Source organism: Erpetoichthys calabaricus, chromosome 3 (assembly GCF_900747795.2).
Source record: "Erpetoichthys calabaricus chromosome 3, fErpCal1.3, whole genome shotgun sequence".
In the NCBI taxonomy this organism is placed as follows: Eukaryota; Metazoa; Chordata; class Cladistia; order Polypteriformes; family Polypteridae; genus Erpetoichthys; species Erpetoichthys calabaricus.
Window position 1 is genome coordinate 283,981,812 of NC_041396.2, and position 25,586 is coordinate 284,007,397.

Sequence of the window (25,586 nt, forward strand, 5' to 3'; positions counted from 1 at the left end):
TGGCTTGGTGTTTGCTCAGGTGTGACACCTTCTTTAGACAGGTGTGTACCTTCCCTAAATGTGTCCAATTACTTGAGTTAACTGAAAGAGGACACAAAACCCGGTGTGGAATCATCATAATGATGATAAACAGAAGGGGAGGCACCTGAGCCAAATTTCAACTGTGATAAGCAAAGGGTGTAAATACTTATATATAAAATAGGGCTGGGAATCAATAAAAAAAAAAAATGAATTGCATAATCGTATGGAATTAATCACATCTAACATTAAAACATACAATCATAAAATAAATACATAAATCTTGAAGTAAATATACACTGACTCACAAAATGAATATAGAATCAACACAAAGAAATTTTTATAAATTATTGATGTAGTTTAAACAATGTCCTGAAACCTGACCTTTTAATAAAATACTACTTGAGGAAGTACAACTTTAATTTTAACGCCTTCCTAAAAGTCTAGTTGAAAAGAAGGCAAAAATAAAATGAGGCCAAAGTATGAATTCTCAGATTGGCATAGCACATGAGACACAGAGGTGTCAAAGTAATAATAATAGTTCTTTACGTTTATGTAGTGCTTTACTAACCACTTAAAGCACTTTCCACACGGGGAGGACTCTGGAAACGAACCCACAATCTCGTTAGAAAATAGAGCTGGAATGCACTTCTAAATCCTGGCTTAATTTAAATAAGCATCTCTTCAATTGGCATACATTAAAACTTGCGTTAAAACTCTGCAAATGCCATCCACAATTGTTCATCACCATCAATGATGTTATAATTATACTCCACACAGGTGCTTTTCAACTTGTGCACAATGAGAGCTACCCAGTTGTGCCGTACAGGATCGCCTGTATGAGCAGGCAAAGGGACGAAGCAGCTGGAAAAATGTATCAATCCAAGTGCTCACTGAGTGCTGTGTCTGCGAACAGCTGCTTTTTTTTTTTTTGGCCGGTGTCTCTGATAGTCCCACCTCTTCAGACAGTTTAGCATGAGTATAGATTTAATGCTTTTTTGGTTGGTTTGTAGAACTGTGGCGTGCCTTGGGATTTCTTTGATTACAAAAAGTGTGCCACTACAGAAAAAAGGTTGCAAAAACCCTGCTCTACCGACACCTTTGCTCCTGGCACGCTAAAAAAGATCTCTGTAGCTGCTTAATCGTTTAAAAACTGACACTGGGCATTACTTGGATGGTTATGTTGCATTCTTTGCATAAATTAGCTAAGATGGTGCAAATTGTAATGATGGGTAGGGATAATCATTACAGTTCTGTTTCGTAGAGGTTTGTCATTATATTAAGGTAGTCAGCACTGTAAGCTACCTAGCAGACCAGTGAGTTAAATACAGAGGTACTAGAGACTTACAGTATTTTTGTTAAAGTGCCACTCAAGATAACTTATTTAGCACTTCAGTGATATGACATTGGTTTGATCTTCGAAAGAAAGAAAGAAAGAAAGAAAGAAAGAAAGAAAGAAAGAAAGAAAGAAAGAAAGAAAGAAAGAAAGAAAGAAAGCTTATTACTTTTCGTTAGTATTGCTCCAGGACTACCATAATCCCCTTTTTCTTTTCCCTTGCACCTATGTAGGTATGTATAAATCAAGAAAATATATACAAGTACCACGTACTTACAAGTGGGAAGGCATTGTGAAACGTGTAATTTTAAACCTTTGAATAAAATTTTATTTCTCAGAAGTTTTTAGGGTAGTACATACTGTAAATATGGTACTGGATGTGTAAGTAATTCTTTTGGTTTACCCTTAGCCTTTCTGTATTATTGTTACATAATGCTTAAAAAAACAAACAACACAAAAATGCCACCCTGACCAAAGAACTGCCCTGGATGCGACAATATTTTTTAACACATTAAATAGGCCACATTAATAGCAAAAACAAACATGTCAACTTTCCCTGGCCAAATATAAAACATTAAATAATTTGCAAATATGTATAAAACCTTAGTTTGGTTTGTTATTCTGGGGTATTGAGTGTTATTCAATAAGGGATGATTTTAGCACAAGTCTGCAACATAAAAAAATATGAAAAAGTGAAGGGATCTAAACACACTGTATGTGTAAATCAGTTTAAGCACTTACAGCCTTTCGTCACAACAATAGATTAATTTAGATTGAATCATTGCTCCTTCATATTTAGTTCTATGCCTAGGATTTTCCTTTAGACAAAAACAAAAAAATTTGGCATATCTTTTAGATTCCCGTCCCTTAGCGTGGACTATAATATGCTACTGAAATGAAACAGCAGTGTTTCCTAATATATAAAGAAGCAAATCCCTGAGCCTTGTGCATGTGTGAATGAGGCTAAGAGTAAATTTAATACATGTACACGAGGTGGGATAGAAAACTTTCAGACAACACGTCATTCTTCATCTGAAGATTGCTCAAGGTTGGAGACCTTTTCATTTTTAAAGTATATTCCTTAACACTAGATTTTGTCTAAAAACTTCTCAACCTAGTAGTCCAACATAGTATTGACTCAATCCAACCAGTCTGCGGCTCACCCCAGATTCTGTCTTCAACTGCGGAAGAGACAGGATCTGTGAATGCGAGAGTTGACAACCAATCAGAGCTCACCTGGAAGTATAATACATGCAGTGCAGCCACAAGGAAACATGGGAAGCACATGTTTTGAATCTTATAAACAGAAGAGACTCATATCTGTCTGATGTCACATGTTTTACATAAAATGAGAAAAAAAACAGCTTAGATTGTGGCTAACATCTGAAAAACATTTGTACCACATCTGCACAGTCAGGTAGCATGCTACTGGTTGTCAGATACAGGGGCAAATTGCACTACTTTGGAAATGTGAAACTGTGTATTCTCTGCATCACAGAGTTGTGTAATTTGTTATCCTCTGTAATATCTAGTTGTGTAATTTGAAATCCTTAGACAATGAGATCATCAAGTACAGCTGTCATGGAGAACATCTGATCCTAATGGGATATCAGCTTTACTATGCAGTCGAAGAAACACCGTTCTACTAATTGTGGACCTCAGCTCTCCCACTGCTGTGCCGAGCTGCCAATACCCGAGTATAAACACAAATGGAAGGAAAAATGAGTAAACGAGAAGAAAAACCCAGACAGACACACAGAACATACGAATGCTGGACTGACAGTAAATGGTGCCACCATGCCAGTCACCCTGTGTCCTTTCAGTACAACTTGAATATAGCTTGCTTCTTACCCGGGTTGGAGGATTTGTGATTAAAGCCCAGCGTTTGGGTAAATCAGAATTACCTCAACACCACTACAGTTTTCTTTTGTGCATTTACACCGCCCCACATCCAAATTATTCAGAACTTCAAAAGGTTCTTACCCAAGAGACAACTCTTCCATTGAAGCAGGGAAGTTTGGCATTGTCATCTGAGATTTCTTCCTTTACCACCCTAAAAATTAATGAAAAGAATGTTAAACATTAAAATATCTTAATGTCTAAAATGATAAATTCTAACAAAATGCAAGGTAAACAAAACAATTCTTCCCTATAACAGCCCATCATTTCCTTCTGCTTTGCCCAGCACACTAAGGCCAAGTTCACATTTGCTGTAGATAACCGTGTGATTGGCTGATGCTGCGGCCAGTCTTCATGGCTCAGGTGGCTCAATATTCAGAATTCCTGCTCCAACTTAAACTCAGATGCATTTTGTAATTGATATTATTTACTTCACAGCACACAAAGGACTAATTACATATTAATAATAATAAAACACCCACACACAAGAAAATGATCACAGGTTCCATGCTAGTTTTCAGATTCACGACTGCCAATGATGATGTTTCACTCTTTTTTTACAAATAGTCTAAAGACGTCAGAGTGTTTTGTGAAAAGAGAACTCCAGAAGAGTTTTCTAAGAAACCAGATTTCTGCCTTAAATGGGTTACTCACCTTGCTCTGATTTTAAGTTTGCATCTAAACACACTGATGGCTTTGTCATCAGGAAAGTATTTTGAATTAGTAAAAGAAAGAAAACAGAAATACAAAAAATACACAAGCCGGAGTAACTGCTATCAAGGTAAAACTATGTAGCGGGGCCACATAGGTAATGTTGTTTATTGTGTTGCACCCAGTCGTGTCTCATCCCAGCATCCCGTTGAAACTAATGTATGTCTGTTCAAATGTTGTCCCCGTAATAATAAACGGGGAAGGGTGTTGCAGGGAGGCAGCGACCCCCTGGACATGTCAGGACCGGGATTTTAACAGTTACATCCGGCTCATCATTATTTAAACCATCAGGAGGGAAAGAAGAAAGGAGAGGAAGAGAGACTTTCAAGTCCTGACAACCGATCAACATTATTCTGCTATTATTTACATCGTGCCTTGTTCCAGTTCGATTCTCATTCTGCTGAAATAACGACAACACCATCATCGGCAGAAACCCTGGGGTTGGATATTATAATTCACCATTCGCTGAGGAATCACGGTGAGGTCGTTCTGTTTTATTCGGGAAATTCAAAACACATCCATTTTGATCAGTCATCCGTATTCTGGACAGTGATTTACCCGGACTCAATTTTACGTTCATTGTCATTCAGTACTCATACATTATTATTATTTGTGTTTGTTATACGTTTGCCGGGACAAAGGAGTTTTTGTTATTGCACAGGCGTTGTTTTCACTTAGCTGCTTTGTTGGAGGAATATTAGATATATATATATATTATATATATATATTTTATAGATAGATAGATAGATAGATAGATAGATAGATAGATAGATAGATAGATAGATAGATAGATAGATAGATAGATAGATAGATAAATTTTACGTCACGGATTTATATTCTTGTATCTGTCATTGTATTGTATTTAATATATTCCCAAACTTTTTTTTACATAATTGCTTTCGTTTGATAGTCTTTAACCGTCGATTGGGGAGGAGGGAAAATTATTATTTGTTAGAGGTACGGCTTGGTATTGATAGGTTTTCTCAGTAATTCATTCAGGCTACAGGTCTTGGTAGTGTGGCTGCCGGCTGGGTAAGGGGTCGGCCGTTACAACTGAAACAGAAAACTAATTGGTAGGATTCACATGTTTCTCTGTTTTAAGATGGACAAGTTTGCAGATTCACCAGTGCTTTTCAATTGGAGGTCTAGAAAAATGAAAACTTTATACAGCGCAATCTGTTCAAGATATCTCAATGAAAATTGAACTGGCAAATTTCCTTAAAGAAGTGTACCAAATTTTAACAAATTCGGTCCGCTTCGAGCTGAGTGACTTCACATAGACAGATAGGTGGACAACCAGACATGTCTATCACAGTATGTGCTTTGCAAATTAGATAGATATCCAGCGTCCTCCAATCATAATGTTTGGGACCAATTGATGCCTATTATCCCAAAGTTACGGTGCCCTGAAATGGGGGTACCAGGTAGAAAAAGTGTTGTCATTTCTACATTGTATAACTGAAATGTATGCAAATCGTCTTAAAGTCTGCAATGTGCATTTTAATCACAATCAGAATTGTTACATTTGTAATTTTAAACTGGGGAACATCAAAATGTGTCTTTGCACCCAAACATTATGGAAGGCATCGAAGACCAGGGTAATTTAAAATTTTTATTGTATACCTAAAATGACTTTTGCCAATTAAATTAATTTACCAATGTAATCCATACTTAAAAGAATACCACACACAAAAAAAATTTTTTTTTTTAATATCTTACTTATCCCATGTGGTTTGTGGTGATAGCCAAGAAAAAATTTATAATCTCCTGTATTAAATTTTCATGGAAGACAAAGGTTAAAAAAAAAAAAAAAAAAAAAAAGAGAAAAAAAAAGTTTAGAATATAATTTGTGCCAATTACAGGCAAACATCAAGAAGAACATTCAAAAAAGGTGCTCCTGCCATATACTCCACTAGTTAGTTATACAGTGGTCTTCTCCCACCACGTAAAACAGCTACATCTTTTGGTAAACTTCTTGAATAACTTAATATCAATAAAGATAAATAAAGTACAGTATCTATCTATCTATCGAAAATATTGTTAAAAAATGCTTCTGCAAAAGACAGCGCATATCATAAACAGGTAACACATGACACATGGGACTGAATTTGTCCCCTCATTCAGATCATAATTTATGTGCTTGTTATGCCTATATGCGTGGGCTGCGCTCTGCCATCATTAGCCAGCACCAACATTGTGGCAAAACAACAATAGAAGAGAGCTACAACTGTGACAACAGTCATGGACCCACCACTGCTGACTCCTTTCTCATACCCACACATCTCTTGGTGCAGCAGGGCCAGCAATAGCTGCAAAAACAGCAAGAGCTAACCTTCTGGGTATTTATCACCTCCTTGACCTAATCATTTATAAGTGACAAACTGTTCGCCATCCTCCAGAGTAAAATGTGATGCATACACTAGTTATTAGTGCATCCATTTTGTTGGTTTAATACCACGGAGTCGTCTCTCAAATATGACACTTTTTTGTTGTTGGCGATGCATGGCGATGTTGTTGGCTTGTGCACAAACATATAAATGTGTGAATTCATGCTTTTTTGGAGGATAAATGTGTTCACATTACAGTTAGCTCACTTATACTTATGAATGTGCACCATTAAGACAGGCAAATTCAATCCATGTTAAATAGTGGAATTGAGCAATAAGGCTTGTAATGTGAACGGAACGCTGTCTACATGAAGAAACATAGTGGGGAACTTACTTCTACCATTTCTCACATGTCTGCCAAGTACTGAAGTGGAAGGATGTGTTAGAAGGTGGAAAGTTCTAAGTATTTAATAAACACTTTATCCATAGCCTTGTGAGGGGAACAGCTTTGAGGAGTGATCCACACAGTTCCTGCACATGCATAGCCAAAATATTTGCATCAGAACTAAAAATGGATGAGCTGAAGCCCAGCGAACAGCCGCAAAGGCAGCATGTACTATTTCACGTAGAATTTTAGCACTACCATCTAAATCCTACAGATGGAGTGCGACTCTTCAATGTGTGTGCACCGTCTGTGATCTTCAGCGGCCAAACAAAATGACAAAAGAGGTCGTCCATATTCCACATGTTTACGGCACAAAAAAATCCTTTTAAGTCATGTGGTTTGACATCATTTGCACCTAAATGTTAGCTTTGTCTTAGGGTAACTTTGGCTGAACTGAAATGCTGCCATTACAGGACTACTCTCAAAAGCTTACACATAAAAATAAAACATAATGAATCTGACACGTTAGTCGTTTAGTCCGTCAAGAAGCTTTGTTCAGCTAATGCCTGCATTCTTCCAAAACCTCACCAAAAACATTTTGTTTAAAAGCCATCAAAGCTTACTTATTCTAACATAAACATCCATCCATCCATTTTCCAACCCGCTGAATCCGAACACAGGGTCACGGGGGTCTGCCGGAGCCAATCCCAGCCAACACAGGGCACAAGGCAGGAAACAATCCTGGGCAGGGTGCCAACCCACCGCAGGACACACACAAACACACCCACACACCAAGCACACACTAGGGCCAATTTAGAATCGCCAATCCACCTAACCTGCATGTCTTTGGAATGTGGGAGGAAACCGGAGCGCCCGGAGGAAACCCACGCAGACACGGGGAGAACATGCAAACTCCACGCAGGGAGGACCCGGGAAGCGAACCCAGGTCTCCAGATCTCCCAACTGCGAGGCAGCAGCGCTACCCACTGCGCCACCGTGCCGCCCAACATAAACATTGGGAAATAAATTCACAATACTATATAAGTAGTAATGAAATAATGGCTGTCTTTTACAATGATCCTATTAAATTTAGTCAGTGCAGATTATTAAAAAAGTAAATAAATTGAAAGGAACTTTACACTTGGGCTCTAAATAGAATATGTGGAGTCCTGTGTGCAGTTGTGGTCACCACTCTGCAAAAGACATAGCGGAACATAGGACCTGTGCCAAAAAGAACAGCCAAGTGCATCCTGGGACTGAATGGCATGTCCTGCTGTGGCAGGCTAAGTGAATTGAGCTTCCTAAGACAGAAGAAGAAAAGAGAATTAAGCAGGCGGACCTACGTAGTCCAGGCATCTGTAAAGGGGACCCTGTAAAATTAGAAGTACACTTTGCAGTGACTGAATGTTTTTGTTTTGTATAATTACTGATTATCATGTGGTATGAAGTTTTAGGGATTGAAGGTATAAGCAAGATTTCAGTATTGTTTTTCAGATAAAGGCACTATATTATCTTTTTCTGGCACATAACTGAAGGCATTCAGTATTAGTCAGTGATATCAATTAGAATACGGCAACATCTAGAGGAAATTTATTAAGTTTAGTTTAGCACATGCCTTAATGTTGACAGCCTTTTTTGAAGGGGACTAAATGCTGTTGGTTGGTGGAGCAGAGTTTGTGTTTCATTTCTCTCTCCCCCCCCCACCCCCCTAAATTTTTATCAATGATTTTTGTCTTTTTTGAGAACTGCTTTTATGTGTCTGATTTTTAATTCTGCCCTGGTTGATTGGTCAGATTAAAAAATGAATGAATGGAAACTTTTTTTTCCATTAATCTCAATCTTCATGCTTGAATCCAAGCAAAGTTATAATTGTGACCCCTGGGGCTTCATGCATAACGCTGTGCGAAGAACTCACATTATAACATGGCGTACAGACAAAAGCGGAAATGTGCGTACGCATAAAAAAATCCAGATGCATAAATCTGTGCGAACGCCAACATCCATGTTCTTCCACTACATAAATCCCAGTCAGCGTGAAAAGTAATACATATGCACAAGCCTGCTGCCCCGCCCCAACTCCTCCCAGAATTACGCCTCTTTGAATATGCAAATCAATATAAATAGCCCTTAAGCTCAGCGTTCTGTGAAAAGGCAATAGCAAAAGAACAGGGGGGAAATAGAAGAATTTCAGCGAATACCAAGTGGAGGCAAAGAAAAACATACTATTTGTTGGTTTAAACAGTGGTATAATCAACAAAAGGAAGTTGATCGAGTGACGGAGAGTGTCGGAGAAACTCGAAAGCTCAAGTTCACAAAGTCGCACAGTGCCGGAAATAAAAAAGAAGTTGTCAGATATCAAAGTTGCCGTGAAAAGGTGAGTTGTAGCTCACCGTCTGAGTGTCATATGAAAGCTTATTAGGGTACAGAGAGAAATAAAATAGGCACACGGTGGGAAAAAAGCTTGAAATGTCAACTTTAATCTCTAAATTTCCACTTTAATCACGTAGTTTATTTTGTCATTAAAGTAGAACATCATAAGCTTCACCTTAAAATCGTTTAATTTACTAGTTTCTCAAATCCCATCGTAACTAAAGTAGCACATTACATAATTTGTTTTGTATTTGATCTTCTATGTGCTCTGTGTGTGTGAATCACTATGTGTTTCTTAAACCGGCTTTCTCTTCCTCTGACAGGACAGAGAATCCATTACATTCATGATATTACAGCTATCTGAATAATTTAAATACTGAGATGTATACTTGATATCATTTTCATGACGATAGGATTTAAAGCATGTTATTAAACATGGAAACATGGTGGCTCAGTGATTGTTCCTGCCTCATGCAGGATGCTTGCTGCACCGTGTGCGACCTTCAGCGAAATAATTTATTGCAGCAGTACTGTCTCTTTCAAACGTACTAACTTCCAATTCCTGTCCTTCCTTTTCTTTCTTCAAATACCCAATCGCCACACAATCAGCTCTGTAAGCTAAGAACGTGGATTCTTCAAAACTTTTAAGGAACATTGAAATATCTTCATAGTACATGTTTAATTATTCTATCCATCTATCCTTCCAGTGTCACGCCAGTACCAGCAAGAACACAGCGCGAGGCAGGAAAAATCCGTGAACGGAGCGCCAGCTCCTTGCTAGCGCAGCGACACCGTGTCCTCACATGTTTATTTATTAACAATATAGATTATTTAAATGGAATTTTATCTGTATAATATAATAAACATATTTTGCTGCATTTCATCTTAAAAATGATATCGTCATCATATGTAAATACGCGCTTTATAAAGTGGCTCAGGTTGTGCAATATTATAACTGTATCGCAAGTTTACAGTGAGGTGATTGTACTAATAAGTACAAACAGTTCTACAAGGAGCACTTGATGGACTGATTGAGTACATTTATAGTTCTTGGGATTAAACCATTTCTGAACTGCGAGGTCAGTACAGGAAAGGCTCTGAAGCGCTTGTCGGATGAGATCAGTTCAAATAGCGAATAGCTGAGGCAGCGTGTGCTTGATGCTGTATACCGATAATTCTCTTTCGGATCAGCTGCTGTAGATCTGTGAGTCCCTACTCAGATACAGTGATATAAATACTTCGAGTGGTGCAGTGAGAGTAATATGGAAAAAGATGATCCGTTGTGGCAACCCCTAACGGGAGCAGCTGAAAGAAGAAGAAGAAGGTGCAGTGAGAGTAACAACGTTAAAGCAGCTATTGTATTTAGAATAGTCTGACCATTCTGTGGACCATTACATTGTTACAGGTTAATTACAATCAGATGCATTAAACTAATAAACAATATTCGGTTAATTTCAGTGTATTTATAAAGACGCGTCAGGAATGTGGATCTAAAAAAGAAAGGGAAACCACAAAGGAACAGTAGCACTGTTTTGACGCTGGGTGCCGCCAGTCTGCAAAACCGAGCGGAGAACTTGCGTAAGCCAGGGTATGAGCTACCGTGGAAATGTGCGTGGCTTTACGGCAAGTTTAGGTTTTATTCATCGCGATTTGAATGTGGAAACGTTCGTACACAACATTTTTGTGTGTACACACCGTTTATACATGAGGACCCTGGTGTGGATTTTTCCACTTATGGTGGGGTTTTTTTTTGTGTGTCTCATGTGGCACTTTTGAAAACACGCAGGCAAATTTCATGGAGGATCCCTTTTAGCCATTTTACTATCTACGGTTGATTGAGTGATATAATGCTTTGTGACGCTCACTACTTCACAGGAGATCCCAACCCCGGTTGTTGATAACGCATCTTAAATATATGTTGCCTCACGAGGGACAACCACCAGTAAACAGATCATGGGTTTATGTCCATTGTCCTCCCTGTGTGGAGAGCACTTTGAGTAGTGAGAAAACCACTATATAAATGTAAAGAATTATTATTATTAATGACTGAAAAAGTGAAACACATACTGAAGGACACTGGTGAGAAATGAAAGAAGCCAGGAAACAATTCTTCACACTCAGCCCTGCGAATCTGGAATAAGTTACAGAGCTGTGGATGACATAGTGGCTAAGGCTTTGGACGTCACACTCTTGAAGTTGTGAGTTCAAATCCCACTACTGATGCTGTGTGACCCTTAGGTAGTCACTTCACCTGCCTGTGCTCCAGTTGGAAAAACAAAAGAAATGTGACCAATTGGACCTCTCGTATGTCGCGAGTCACCTTGGATTAAGCTATCAGCCAAAGAAGAAATAATTGTATTATTATTATTAATTTGAAATAGAACAACGATCTGGATAAGATAATGGGATAAGCTTGGGTATTCTTAAGATGAAAAAGCAGCCTGAATGGCCAAAACAGTTTCCTCTGATTGGTCAAACTTGTTATGCTTTTACAAAACACTGAATAATAATTCAAAAGTTCAGATTTAATGAAGTAATATCTAGCTTTCATAGAATTCACAAAATTCATTAGAGTAATGCTAACCTAGCTGCTAATAGAGATATTACCAACATCCATTTCAGAATAACTACTACTGAAAAGGCTAATAATGGTTTCAAATAAAGTGCAGTATTGTAAATCAGTAAAACATTCATTATTAAAAAAACTATTGAGTAGTGAATTCCAGCTACTTTGACTTGCAGAACCAATTTACTATATGTACCTTGAACTTTCATTAAACAAACAAATTCTCCGACATTTCATCATTAAATATTTTAAAAGTCACAACACATATAAAATCAACTAATAATACGTCCTGAGAGCTGCTTATTTCTAACCGTTTAGTGCCATCCTGGTCCCAGAGATTATTGAAATTCTGCATATATGTAGGTGGAGTGGTGGCTCTGTGGCTATGGTTCTGAGCTAGTACCTGGAAAGCAGCAGGTTTGAATCCCATTACAGCCAGAACGGATCATACTTCATTGGACACTTGAATAAGGCCCTTAACTTGAAAACTGCTCCGGGGCACTGTACAATGGCTGACCCTACTGCATGCATTCCCCCAGAGGTTATACGAAAAGACAATTTCCCTTCAGGGTTTAATAAAGTATATCCAAAAAAAAAAAAAAAGTTACACACATACTAAAATATTTACTGGTTGTGCTAAGAGGAGTTCAAACTTAATTAATTAACATACAATTCAGTCTTAGGCCAGATTTATACTTCACGCGAAACGAGGCATGTTGCTGCGGATGCTTCTGCTACACAAGTGTTTTACTGTTTATACTTGCGCGCTTACTTTACGTAAATCTGGGGGAATCCACCAGGTGGCAGTGCGAGATATTATCACGGTGAGAACAGGTTCGGCTTCTCTGTGTTGTGAATTGCCTGGAACAGCCATTAAATTACGAGGACACCTTACCTTAATATCTCTGAAAAGGATGTTTAATGATTAAATCCATCAATCCAGGGATGTATCCATTCCAGCAAGCATTGGACACAAGGCTGAAACAATCCCTGGACGGGGCCTCACCATTGGACACGAGGCTGAAACAATCCCTGGACGAGGCCTTACCTCATCGCAAGGTGAATACAACCACACACATACACTGGAGTCATTTTAGCGGCACCACATCCCCAAATCTGCATATCTTTGGAAGGAAACCGGAGCACAGTGTGGAATTCAAGCACAGAATACCAGCAACGTGACTCCCTGCGAGACAGCAGTGCTACTGCTCCGCCACCGTGTCACCCCCATGTGTGTAATTATTAACAGTATTCATTATTTAAATGAAATTAACGATTTATCTGTAAAATGTAACATACATACTTTAATGCATTTCATCATGAAAGTGATAAAGTGTAAATCTAAAGATTCTAAATTTTCAGAGTTGGAATATCATACATTTAATGTGTTCTGTGCAGTGATCTATTGCTGCTTGTCCGCTGCTGTCAGTGATTAAAAACTGGGATGACGTTTATGACGGTCTGCTTTAATGATAAAATAAACTGTGAGGTTAAAGTGGACATTTTGAGATTTAAGCCGAAATTTCCACTTTAAATCACAAAATACACGTTTTCACCATGTCCTTAATTTTTTTTTCTCTGTGGCTCAAATACAGACCTGTACATTATGTTCCTGTTGTAAAGCTGCAAAAAAAAAAAAAGGATTGCACAAAAGATGGTATGTGAGACTTTTAAAATGTATCGTGTCATTACGATCAGGAATATGCAACGCTTGAATATAAAAGCACCACAAATGCATTTGCATGTCGGTATTTTACTTCACCACATCCAACCATTCATCAAACATCGAAGCAGGCACATCAATCCCGGAGGATCCTCAAAGCAGCTTTCTGTCACATGTAGATAGTAAACAGAGTCTCTGACGTCACATTCCAACTTTTATCACATTGCGCCCCCCACTTTTTGCTGGTACTGCAACTCGTGCATGCGTCATGTTAATTCCTGAGGACCTGCTCAGAGGACGCGTCAAATGAACGCTGGGAACGCATGTTAGCCATGATGCGGGTGCATACGCGTTCTGTGCGTGAAGTATAAACCAGCCCTTAATGTTTGCAGTGAACCACCTACTGGAATGCATTTTGTAAAGCATGCAGTGAAAAAAGGTGCACTGCATTTGTCATTCCAAAAGATGGAACACCACAAACATTTTTGGTAATAATACACATTACTACAAATGTTTGTGATGCACCATCTGTTGGAAAGACAAATACAGTGCATACAGTATGTCTGCGTTATATGCCATTTGGTATAGAATTTGTAAAAGCAGTGTTGATGTGTGTGATGCGCCATCTTTTGGATTGACAAAAGCAATGCATTTTAATTACTACATATATTTATGATGTGCCCTCTGTTGGAATGGCAGAGAAACAGCAACCGGATGGATATGTATCCTTTGATTAAGGTGGATATTTGTAACAGCCAGTCCCAGTAAGTCAGTGTTAATGTTAAAATTGCATAAATGTTTTGTTAACTATAATGGAATGCAAGTTTTAGTCACATAGATAATGGAAGATTACGTTTTATCCTCTATAACTTAGTTATGTTAATTGAAAATTCTTAATACATTGATGTATTTCTGATGCAATATTAGAGACCGAGTTTGCAAAAGGAAAGGTACAGAGGCAGACAGATTTCTGAACATGGAAATGAACATAAATATAGAAACGGGAAGAAGTGCAACTAAGATTTGAGCTTAAAGAGAAACATCATAAGTAAGAAGTAATTTTATTCTTATCTGTATATTATCAGCTTTTCTCTTCAATGATCTGTAAACGGTTTTGCTTTAAATTTCTCTATAACATTTGTAATAAAGAACCTTACTTAGACTGTACAATCTTTATTTAGGCATCATATTTAAGACCAGAAACTCTGCAGTGCCAAAAATTGTGGAAAACATTAAAAAATGTGGCAGCAATATCCATCCATCCATCCATTTTCCAACCCGCTGAATCCGAACACAGGGTCACGGGGGTCTGCTGGAGCCAATCCCAGCCAACACAGGGCACAAGGCAGGAAACAATCCCGGGCAGGGTGCCAACCCACCGCAGGACACACACACACACACACACACACACACACCAAGCACGCACTAGGGCCAATTTAGAATCGCCAATCCACCTAACCTGCATGTCTTTGGACTGTGGGAGGAAAGCCACGCAGACACGGGGAGAACATGCAAACTCCACGCAGGGAGGACCCGCGAAGCGAACACAGGTCTCCTAACTGCAAGGCAGCAGCGCTACCACTGCGCCACTGTGCTGCCCTGGCAGCAATATTTTTATTATAAATACTCTACAAAATACACTTGGACATCATGTTACAGTATGTATTACTTTAAAAACTTTCTTCTTGTCTGGGTGAAATTTCAAAAGTCAAAAACCAGCTGACATCCTCAAGTCCAAAAAAGAAGTCCACTACTTGTGATCGCTACTCAGACCAATGGACTCTACAGACTACACATTTCTGCATAACTTATAGGTGTCAACTAAATAAATAAATAAATAAATAAAGACTCCTAACATGGATATAAACACCTTACTATATTATTTGCACCATTATAAAAATAGTTACACGTCAATTTGTGGTTTTCTAAAGCCCAGTTTTTACACTGATTTTCACAAACAATCAAATTCAAGGAATTTTAGATCAAATCTTTGTAAATGACTGCTTTATAAATTGTGCCACCCTAAGGGCCTCTTTATACTTCATACTCAGAACGTGCAAACATCATGGCTGCCACACGTTTCCAGCATTCATTTGACGTGTCCGCTGAGCCCGTCCTCAGAAATGAATGCAATGCATGTGCAAGTTGCAGTAACAGAAAAAAAAAAAATCAGGGAGCACATTGTGACAGCAAGCCACTTTGCAGATCCAAAAGGATCAATTTGTGTGCTTTGATGTTTAGTGAATGGTTTGATATGGTGAAGCAAAGTGCCACCATACAAATCCATTCATGGTACTTTTCTTTTCAAGCATTGCAAATTCACCAAAGTAATGACGGGATACGTTTTAAAGGTCTCACATACAATCTTTTTTTTTTTGCACGTTCACAACAGCATCAGAATGTATGGCAGCGTATTTGAGCCACAAGAAAAAAAAAACACAGTGAAAAGTCTATTTTATGATTAAAGTGGAAATGTTTAATCTCGAAATGTCCATTTTAATCTCGTAGTTTGGTTAGTCATTAAAGTAGACTGTGCTAAACGACATCTTAAAACCAACCCACTTGTTAGTCTCTACGTGCTTCTGGGACTTCCTCCCGCATTGACAGCAGTGGCAGGCACTAATCGCTACACAGAACACATTAAATGTATGATATTCCAGTTCTCTTCTCATTTAGAATCCTTACACTTATGCTTGATATCAATTTCATGATGAAATGCATTAAAATATGTATACTACATTTTACAGATATGTCATTAATTTAAATAATGAAAATTGTTAATAATTACACATATGGGGGAGGCACGGTGGCGGAGCAGTAGCACTGCTGTCTCATAAGGAGTCACGTCACTGGTGTTCCCTGCCTCCAATTTGCATGTTTTCCTGGTGGATTTCCACAGTGTGCTCTGGTTTCCTTCTAAGGACATGCAGGTTTGGGGATTTGGTGAAGGTAAAATGATGCTAGTGTATGTGAGTGCTTGTATTTATCTTGCGATGAGCTGATGCCTCATCCAGGGATAGTTTTTGCTGGATTGATGGATGTAATCATTCAACATCAATCCACAGATATTGTGGCAAAGTGTCCTTGGAATTTAATGGATGCTTCAGGTAATTCAAAACACAGCAAAGCCAAACTTTTTCTCACCGTAATGATATCTCACACTGCCACCTGGTGGAATCTTCCAGATTTACAGAAAGTATGCACGCAAGTATAAACGGTTCATAGCAGAAGCATCCACAGGAGCACACATCGCATTGCATGAAGTATAAACCTGGCCTAAGTTTCACCCTCCCACTTCAGTGCATTCAAGTGAGTTTTCGGTTGGATTTTCAGGAGAAAACACTCAGTTGCAGTTGCTTTATTTTCCAGCTCATGTAACAAGTCAATTCAAAGATAACCTGTATTTTTTTTATAAAAAATAAAGAGCAAACTAAAGATATGAAATGTATACTGTGTTACTCCTAATACAGTTTGTCTGCAACAATGCAACGTCTGGCTGGCTGGTTATTTTTTAATTCATACAATTGACTGAGGTGAAAGGCGATCATGACGTCATAACTCAGAGATCCAAATTGTCCAATATGAAGCTCGGAAATCACTGGGCATTGACATGAAATATTACAACTTGGAAACATACATTTCCCATCTGTCTCATAGTACATGAATACCGCCTAAAATCCCAGGTGTAAACAAATCAAAAACTCTACGTTAATCATCTTATTCACATCAAAGCTAATAAATACATTGCTGCACTTAATTCTTGTGATACTAAACTGCAAAATACACAAAGTACAAGTAAACTATGGGGACATGTTTGGTGTTTCTACACAGGTGTGGCAAATGAGATAATAAAATAACTAACAACCCACTACCAACCTTAAGGTCATGTCCAAAAGTGCCAGGCACACTCAACTGGTCGTTACGTTGGCTCACTTCAATGACTTGATGAAAGGCCGATTGTTGGACATGTTTCACTGACAAAGACTGCACAATTACCTACATCCATAATGGCTTATGGAATCTGAGAAAGAAAGGAGTGATAGCAAAAGGAGGCTAGGAATGAAAGTCCAATCTCTAAAACCCTTAGGTTCCTACATTGACTTGAGGTGAAAGGAATAAACTTGGGAGCACTAGACTGGAAAACTCAGAATAAGAAAGGAAGGAAAGTTTCATGAAATACTTCCAACTGAGAACTTCACAAAGAGAGACATTGTGATTGGGTCAGAGAGCATAAACGGTTTATTGTGCCTAAAAAAGCACCATTGTGAATTAAGGGGTGCACTCTACTGAATGTTTGGATCATGTAAGGAGTTTGATACTGTAATAGAAACCTTGACAACCTTTAAGGAGTATCTGGGTGATGGACTGGGACAGCTTAGCTATTAGCTAAACAAATGATTGTCATGGACTGAATGGCCTCCTCTCCTTTGTAAAGTTTCTTATGTCCTTATTAATGGTTTTTATTGTCTTGAAACATATTCAGTATTTATTGTCTTCTTCTACTCCTCTGAATTTGACAGAGTCAGAGTTAACTCTCTTTATCATCACATCCTGACAACAGTTATTATCTGTGTGGAGTCTGCATCTTCCCCCTTTGTGTGAGTGAGTGCGCAAGTTCTTCCAGGTTCCTTTTTATTCTCCCATGTTTGAATAGGGATTTGTGTTACATTAATTGGATAAAATATACCCTTGTGGGAGTAAGGAAGTGGCGCAATGTTACTGCTGCTACGTCACAGTAAGGACACCAAGGTTCGGGTCCCAGGGTCTCCTCAACCCACACAGAGACTTCTCCAGGTGTATCAGTTTCCTCCCACAGTCAAAAGACACAAAGGTTAGGTCAATTGCTGACACTAAATTGGCCCTAACCCTAACCCTGGTCTGGATTAAGCAGGTTAGAAAATGGACCATACACTTATCAGGAAAGAACTGTTTGCAACTGGATTAGATAGGCTTGAAAATTTTAATTAGGAATTTACAACATGCATGGCTTAATACGTGTACTGGATTTGCATTTCTCATTATAACATAAGACATTCTGAATAAAATGTTTAACTTGGCAGACGCTTTAATCAACTCACAAATTATTGATGCTTAAAGTCGGAAACAAACACTACAATGCTTAACTAAATGTACTGTACAATTCTGAAACAGACAGAGATAGATAAAGGAACTATATAACAGAGACAGACAGAGGCACTATAGAACAGAGACAGTCAGATACAAAAGAGACACTATATCAGATAGAAAGATAAAGATACTACATAACGCTTACACAGACAGATAGAGGCACTATATAACAGAAAGATAAAGACACTATATAACACGGAGACAGACAGACATACAGATCGATCGATAGAGGCACTATATAACAGACAGACAGTCAGATAGATTAGACACTATATAACAGATAGAAAGATAAAGATACTATATAACACTTAGACAGACAGATGCACTATATGACAGGCAGACAGAGACAGAGGCACTATATAACACACAGACAGACAGACAGAGACACTCTATAACAGACAGAGACAGATAGAGGCACTATATAACAGACAGAAAGATAAAGATACTATATAACACTTAGACAGACAGATCGATCGAGGCACTATATAACAGGCAGACAGATAGAGGCACTATATAACAGATAGACCGACAGATAGATAGATAGACAGACACTATATAACAGACAGACATACAGATGGAACTTAATGTTGAATCATGATTGTTGAAATATCTAATACATCATGTACAAAATAAATAAATGTTTCACAAAGGGTTAACAACAAGGAAACAAAATACCCCTGGTAGTCAGTATAAGAAGCGGTATGGAGTCCGGCTTCAGATGTTAATTAGAACATGAAAATGCATTGTGCGTTCTAATTATAAATGGTAAGACTGTTGCACTAACTAAAAGCAGTGCAGTGACAGCAGAGGATTACATGTGGTAGAGGCTGACCACAGAAAACTGGCGAACACATTTGGTGTGATGTGATGCCGCAGCTGAATACAACTCTGAAAATAATTAAAGACATGTGAACTGAACAGAAGAGAACAATGGTTCTTAATTTTTTTTCCTACTCTATCCTTTCTTTAAGGTTGTCATGAGGGCTAGAACACAGCTTGAACGGGTTGTCTTTTAGAATTTCAGTGTTACTTTTTAGCATCTGTCGATCGGAACTTGGGGGTTTGTGCAATTAAAAAACAAAAAACAGGACTTAGGAAAACCAGGCTATAGACAGCAGCTGGCACAAATAAGTAGTGTGGCGATGCGCATAGACGCGACAGCTTGGTGCTCTTCCTTTTGGTACTGTGTGTGTCTGTTTGTGTACGTGTTCCTTTTCGTTATAATGATATTTTGCTGGGTGAATAACATCTACAGTCAATAGAATAGAAATAGGACTATGCAGTGAGCAGACTCTTAGGCTAGAGTTGAATTCTCCTCTTCCATGATATCCCGACGGACATAGCCAGGCACCTGGGCTTCCCGTGGATTACTGTCCACACAGGTAGGAGATGTAGGCGGCACATGGACAGGAGGCAAAAGTAGGGTTGCAGGGCTAGCGTGCTGGCAAGGCTACAGAGGTGGCCACATGAGCTGCCTCTTCATAGCATTTTTCTCATCAGTGCAAGATCTCCCACAAATAAGGCGGACGAATTGTTACAGGATGCAGCGAATACAATCATCAAGGACTGTTGCATTCTGCTAATCTGGCTTTATTTGCTCATACAACTTTTGAGTTAGCAGGCCACACAGAACACCAACACGACATAACTGGAGACCCCAGTAAGAGAAGGGGAGGGAGGGGGAGTTATTATACCTGTATGTCAACAACAGCTGGTGTACTAACATTACGATTGTACGTAGTCACCGTTCCGCAGATTTAGAGCTTGTGACTGTTAAATGCAGGCCCATATATCTTCCCTGAGAGTTTGCTGAAGTCATGGTAACTGCTGTGCATATTCCACTGGAATATAAAGTCAACAGTTTGTATCCTGAGGCCATTCACATCATAGGGGGACCAAGCTGATTTACAAACGATGCTCTCCAGATTCCAACAGCACTTTAAGTGTGCTGCTAGGGGAGCAAATACACGGGACAGGGTATATTCCAATAGGAAACGGGGCTTCAGGGCTAAATTACTACCCCACCTTGGGCCAGTCAAAACGTTATCATGAGAGGCAATTTACGGCAAAGAGTTATGTAAAAAAAAAAGTGATTACGATTTTATAAAGAAATCAGGCCCCTTCATCAGGCAAAGTGTCTGGGGGCATTAGATGCCTCAAAAGCTTGCATTTGTAATCTATTTAGTTAGCCAATAAAAGGAGTCATTTCACCCTACTTTCTCCTGTATCAATCTATGGCTAAAAGGGTACAACACTCTACTGCTATAAAGAAATCAGCTTCATCCATAACTACTGGACATTCTAAAGCTTCAAGGAGATATAAAAGAAAAATTACACTTTTAGGTAAACCTTCAGATTTCATTCTTACTTTAAACTAATTTAAGAGCATTCAGGAGTAATAAGATTTAGGAAGTCATCAGCGGAGGACAAAGGCCGAGTATACTTAAGCAATAAATGTCAGCTTGTATGGAAGGTTGTCTCATGTAGCCTAGAAATCTTTTCATACTTATGTGATGATGTTATGAATAAACATGAAATGCCACAGACCTAAACAAGGCCTTGTTTAAACAGACATAATTGGTAAACATACTGAGTACAATGTTTAAAGAACCCATCGTCTACTTCAGCTAAGGATGATTTTCTGTAAAGACGAACTTTAATACATGCACCAAGACTTTTCATTTAGGCCTGCAGAGATGGGATGCTGCAGATCACATAATAACTGAGAAATCATGTCATTCTGTGATCACCACTGAGGTATAGCTTCCTTTATCCACTTCCATACAGCAAAAAGCAATCCACTTTACACAGTAAGCATCACAAAGTTCATGCGAAAAGACAACTTCCCTTCAGGGATTATTAAACTATATTATCATGCTCCTAATGAGATGACAGATGGTGACCTGGGGGATCTCCTCCCAGATCTGGACCAGGGCATCACTGAGCTCCTGTAGAGTCTGAGGTGCAACCTGGCGTCGTCAGATGTACTGAAACATAATGTCCCAGAGGTGTTCTATTGGATTTAGGTCAGGTAAGCGTGGGGGCCAGTCAGTGGTATCAATTCCTTTATCCTCCAGGAACTGCCTGCATACTCTCGCCACATGAGACCGGGTAGTCACGTGCACCAGGAGGAACCCAGGACCCACTGCACCAGCATAGGGTCTGACAATGGGTCCAAGGATTTCATCCCAATACCTAATGGCAGTCAAGGTTGCCATTGTCTAGCCTGTAGAGGTCTGTGCGTCCCTCCATGGATATGCCTCCCCAGACCATCACTGACGCCCCACCAAACCTGTCATGCTGAACAACGTTACAGGCAACATAATGTTCTCCAGAGCTTCTCCAGACCCTTTCATGTCTGTAACATGTGCTCAGGGTGAACCTGCTCTCATCTGTGAAAAGCGCAGGGCGCCAGTGGTGGACCTGCCAATTTTGCTATTCTATGGCAAATGCTCCACGATGCCAGGCAGTGAGCACAGGGCCCACTAGAGGATGTCAGGCCCTCAGGACACCCTCATGAAGTCTGTTTCTGATCATTTGGTCAGAGACACTCAGACCAGTGGCCTGCTGGAGGTCATTTTCTAGGTCTCTGGCAGGGTTCATCCTGTTCCTCCAAGCCCAAAGGAGCAGATACCGGTCCTGCTGATAGGTTAAGGATCTTCTACAGCCCTGTCCAGCTCTTCTAGAGTAACTGCCTGCCTGTCTCCTGGAATCTCCTCCATGCCCTTGAGACTGTGCTGGGAGACACAGCAAACCTTCTGGCAATGGCACATATTGATGTGCCATCCTGGAGAAGTTGGACTACTTGTGCGAGCTCTGTAGGGTCCGGGTATCGCCTCATGCTACCAGTAGTGACACTGATCGCAGCCAAATGCAAAACTAGTGAAAAAAACTGTCAGAAAAGATGAGGAGGGAAAAATGTCAGTGGCCTCCACCTGTTAAACCATTCCTGTTTTGGGGGTCCTCTTACCCATCTTGTGCATCTGTTACTAATTTCATTAACACCAAAGCAGCTGAAACTGATTAACAACCCCCTCTGCTACTTAACTGACTACATCAATAGTCTACAAGTTTCATTGACTTGATGCTATACTCTGATTCAAAAGTTTTCCTTTAATTTATTTGAGCAGTATATATTAAAAGATGACAAAGTAACATAAGAGAATGTGGAAGAGCAAAAGAAGTGCATTTAGTCTTGAAGTGGCATGGGACCTAACTCAGCTTTTCAAAATTCTGAAAAAAAAAATCGATAAACCTGACCCAGCAGAATTCTTTCTATTAAACAGTAGATGACATATTCATGGACATCTAGTGGTGACTGAGGGAACTACATTTAAGGCTGAAGCCAGGATATACTTCTTCATATAAAAAAAGGCAGGAATTTGGAACATACTACACAGCCATGTGGTTAGAAAAAAAAACGTGACAACTTTTGAAGTATTAGTGTGAGATATCTGGACAACTTCGATATTAGCAAAAATTGAAAAAAAAAAAAAAAAAAAGTTTGAAAAAACCATGCCATTTACCCCAACTTAGTCTCTGAGAAATGTCAGCAAGTAGAGATCTGAACGCACCCAAAGTAATGCTAACCACTGCATTACTTTCTTATTCCTAATATCTTGGATTGCCTGTGTGAACAAACTTTTTCTAAGATTGGTTCAAAATTTACTCTTAACCATCTCCTACCTGTACTTCTTGATTTTATTTGAAGAAACTGGTTCATAACAGTTGTGTCATAATTGTGAACATTTCTAGTGTGTCACCTCTCTATTTCAGTAAACAGAAAATGTGCAACTGGTTTCTCTAGTACTGCCTTATCTGCCTTTATATGTGCGTTCACATATAAAGTAATGTGAAGAAGCACCTATGGTGATAGTTACGTCTGTCTGTCCATTTGTCCATCCTTATGAAACAACTTATCCCTTGTGAAGTACGTTTGTTGAAATTTGGAATACTACAGGATAGTTAAATTTTTGTTGACATATCTCAAACTGAAAGTACTGTACAATGTTTTCAATTTCAAAATCTCCCATTGAAAAGCATTGGCGAATCTGTAAACTCGTTTCAATTTTACCTTGATAGCAGTTACAACAACTTGTAAGTTTTGTATTTTTTTTTTTTCCTTTTTCAGAAAGGTAACTGTGATCGGAGTCACTTGCCATTCATTCAACAAGGACTGCACCATGGTGATCAGGATACATGAAGAATCCGATTGTGACACAAATAACAAGGACTGGGCAAGATTACAGCTTACGTAGTGCTGAAACAGTTGTTTAGTAGTAAATCGTAGAACAAAGACCAAGATGGGATTTTCATTTATCTGTGCCTGAAGAGTCACTTTTGCTACTGTGTACCCTAAGACTAAAATGAAAATCTTTACGTTTAATGTCACTTTTAGAATTCCTGTTATAGAGTAAACCAGTTCCTTTCCAAGTTCTTAGTTACAGTATTTAGATCACTTTAATAAATTAATGGGTTTTAACTAATATTAATAGAGAGATGGGAAACATTTTTGTTTTGGTAATTATTGGGTACTATTCTATTGGGTATACTTTCACAAATGTTATGTTTAAGAAAATTGAACAACAGTTAGTCACATACCCTCCACCACTAAAACACATCAATTGATGCCATTTTTCCAACACTTGAGTTAGAATTTGCTGCCTATGAAAGCTATTGAGACAGCACAAGTTTATTTTTAACTATAAGGCATTGTGAAGTAGGGATGTAATGGTTCCAAAATATTTGCATTCAATGCCAATACCAGTGAAATTTCATGATACTTGATACCTTTCAGTAGTAGAGCAAATGCAGAAATTCCATTTAAAAGCTTTTTTATTAAAAGTATTTCCATTACTCAAGTAAAAAAAATAGTGTTTATATATTTTATATTCTATTACAGGAAAAACTAACAGTAACAGCAGTTTTAAAATACTAGTATATCCATCAAATAGTTACCCAAATTTCATTTAAATAAACAAGTATTGCTATTCATAGATATCAAAAACCAATGCAGGGCTTTAATTTTATTGTGGGATTGGGCATAGGGATTAATCAAGTGTACAAACAAATGGGGGTGGGGGGGATCTCATGAAAGGGTTTATAAAGAATGACATCATCATGGACTGGATGGATCACTGGTCCTGGTGATTTGCTTGATATCAGCCTATTTAATCTCAGCAGCTCTTCTCCCTCTACATTTGCTCTGAGGCTAAGGATCTGTGCTGGTATCCAGAAGGTTGCCGGTTTGAATCCCCGTCACTGCCAAAAGAGATCCTACTCTGCTGGGCCCTTAAGCAAGACCCTTAACCTGTAATTGCTCCAGGGGAGCTGTACAATCGCTGACCCTGCGCTCCGACCCCAATTGGTATGCGAAAACTAACAAATTCCTAATACAGTGGAACCTCGGGTCATGAACGTCTCGGGCTACATACAAATCAGGTTACGACCAGAAAGTTCACCAAACTTTTGCATCTGTTCACGACCACACACTCGGGTGACGAACAAGCCAGTTTCCCTTCTGGTTTATACGCGCCAGTGATTTCCGCACGTGTTCAGTCTCTCCCTGTGCATTCCCTGTGCAGCGAGCGAGAGAGAGAGCGCGAGCGAGAGAGATAGATAGTGGGAGCGAGAGAGAGAGAGAGAGAAAGAGCGCAAGCGAGCGTATATATATTTTATATATATATATATATATATATATATATATATATATTGTGAATTTCCCATTGGGATTAATAAAGTATCTATCTATCTATCTATCTATCTATCTATCTATCTATCTATCTATTTACATACAGCATACAATCCTATGGGGGAAATTACTTCGGGTCACGACCAAATCGGGTTGTGACCAGAGTTTTGTAACGAATTACGGTCGTGACCCAAGGTTCCACTGTACAAGAAATTGTATAAGGCGAAAAAAAAAAAAATTCCAAATCAATCAGTACGTCCTTAGCAGTCCCATTTACCACTAGGTAGTTATCTACTTCCTCACTTGTGAAGATGTCAGAAAAATGTTTATTTAGAGCATCTGCTATTTCACTCTGTATTTTTTAATTCCCCTTTACTATTTCTGATGCACTTCACCTTCACTGTTCTTTTGTTACTAAAATACTGAAAGAATCTCTTTGGGTCATCTTTTGCCTTATCTGCTATATTCCTCTCTTAACTGCCTTTTAGCCTCC

At 38.9% G+C, this 25,586-nt stretch overlaps 1 protein-coding gene across 2 annotated transcripts in view; it reads right to left on the reverse strand.

Moving 5' to 3' along the window:
* dvl2 (dishevelled segment polarity protein 2) overlaps positions 1-25,586 on the reverse strand; it is a 163,366-nt gene that overhangs the window by 80,964 nt on the left and 56,816 nt on the right. For both annotated transcript variants that reach the window (XM_028798462.2, XM_028798461.2), the window contains exon 2: positions 3,338-3,407. In XM_028798462.2, the coding sequence (XP_028654295.1) occupies positions 3,338-3,407 (70 nt within the window). The remainder of the gene's footprint in view (positions 1-3,337; positions 3,408-25,586) is intronic.